We start from the raw sequence: 1999 nt of genomic DNA, 5'->3' as shown, positions 1-1999 counted from the left end.
AAAATTCAAATGTGGGTCGCTTTTCGGGTATGGCATCCCAACACTGAAGCATTACGGCGTATATATTATCAGGCAAAAGATGACTAGCGGGTTTTGGCATGCGGTAACCCCTTTCGACTTGTTCTATGACCTCTCGACCGTGCATGGCCGGATATGGTATTTGTCCGTATGTGAAAAGCTCCATTAGAAGAATACCGTACGACCAGACGTCGGATTTGATTGAAAATCTACCGTAGACAATGGCTTCCGGAGCCGTCCATTTAACGGGAAAACGTGACCCTGGAGAATAATTTTTCAAAATTGGTTATACTTATACGTTGCATTTATTATTATTTCCACCAGCACTACTACGTTACTCAAAACTACAAACCTTGTTTAGGACAATATTCATCATCTTCAATAATTCTAGCCAATCCGAAATCACAAATTTTCGCTACGTTATTATCACCTATGAGAACGTTTCTGGCAGCCAGATCACGATGTATGAGTTGTTTTTGTTCAAGGTATTCCATTCCACTGGCAATTTGTGCGGCAATATAAATTAAATCACCGAAACCGAGATCTTTCCCTTCTCCGTTTCTTAAAAATTCAAGAAGGCTTCCTTTATTCATATATTCTTGAACAATGTAAATGGGTTCTTCTTTAGAACAAACTGCGTATAAGGCGACAAGGCGATCGTGGCGAAATTTTTTCATTATGGAAGCCTCCTGGAGGAAAGCAGCCGTCGACATGGTTCCTTGCCGAAGCGTTTTCACAGCCACCTCGATATCGTTTCTCCATTTTCCATACCAAACTTCTCCGAAATTACCCTGGCCCAGTTTTTTTATTAGTTGAATTTCTGAACGATCGATTTCCCATTGATCACGCATGTTAATGGAAAGATCCCATATTTGAGGTTTAGGCTTAGGACAAGGTCGGGATAAGACATGACATAATCCAAGGGCATTTTCTAGAAAAAAAAAAAAAACAAAAAATTTAAAACAAAATATTTTATAATATTAAGAGCAATTTGATGTTTTCTCGTTAATAAACAATGATTTTTGTTTTTTAACTCACTCGAATAAGCCATAACGAGATTTTGTAAACTAGGGAAAGTTTGATTGGTGGCTATGTAAAATCCACCATTGTCTAATGGCTTTATTTTATAATGTTTTGGATGATAGCCTCTAGCTTCTTCCCAATCTTTAACGGATAGAGAAAAACCATTTGGATTGTGCTCGCTATTTCTGACAAGAAATGTTCCCCTAGGATTTTCTACGGACAGTAAAAGCCTTTCGGCTTCTTTTCTCGAAATTTTACCGAAAAACCAACTAAAAGAATAAAAAACAAAACACGTTAAGATTTTATTTTTTTCTCTCTCTCTCTCTCTCTCTCTCTCTACCGTCAATAACATACTCTTCGCTTTCTATAGATTTTTCTTCGGCCACGAAATTCCATGGTATAAAACCTTCTTCTCCGGTTCTCAAATGTTTTACCCTCCACCAATCAGGCTCTGAATCATCAAGTATTTCCATTCGATCTCCTTTGAGGAAAGAAACATCAGCTGCCTCTCTGGCATTGTAAGGATATTTAGCTATTACAATTCTTCTGTGTGTCAATGTTGGATGGACTGTAAAAAAAAAAATTTTAATTTAACAACCATTTTTCGAGTAAGAAAATTTTTCTTTTTAAAAGATTACACCCCCTAAACTTACATGGTGTCGTAGGAGTTCGAATAATATCAACTCCTTGTCTTTTAACTTGCATAACAGGAGGTCTGTTGGGGTCGGGCGTATATCTTGGATCTCCTCCTCCTCCTCCTCCATTTACTGTGTGAACTATAAATTCACCGTCAGGAACTTTATACGCATGTTGATAAACTAAAAAAAAAAAAAAAATGACTTTAATGAGGCGCAGGAATCGAATTAAAAATCAAATCATTTTTTTTTTTTTTTTTTTTTTAAAAATAAACAACAACAAAACCTATCGATTGATTTAGTTTCATATCCTTCTGAGTCAT

At 36.5% G+C, this 1999-nt stretch overlaps 1 protein-coding gene across 1 annotated transcript; it reads right to left on the bottom strand.

Moving 5' to 3' along the window:
* Positions 1-5: 5 nt before the first annotated feature.
* On the bottom strand, positions 6-1999 carry Phum_PHUM305940 (tyrosine-protein kinase Src64B, putative; the record flags this gene model as incomplete). Its single annotated transcript, XM_002427195.1, has 7 exons — positions 6-43; positions 85-279; positions 371-949; positions 1057-1310; positions 1396-1609; positions 1695-1859; positions 1963-1999. The coding sequence occupies 7 exons, from the start codon at positions 1997-1999 to the stop codon at positions 6-8; spliced, it is 1482 nt and encodes a 493-aa protein (XP_002427240.1).

This window comes from Pediculus humanus, genomic scaffold (genome assembly GCF_000006295.1).
Source record: "Pediculus humanus corporis 1103172107703 genomic scaffold, whole genome shotgun sequence".
NCBI lineage: Eukaryota > Metazoa > Arthropoda > Insecta > Psocodea > Pediculidae > Pediculus > Pediculus humanus.
The sequence above is the reverse complement of the archived record's forward strand: the minus strand, read 5'-3'. Positions and strand labels throughout refer to the sequence as shown.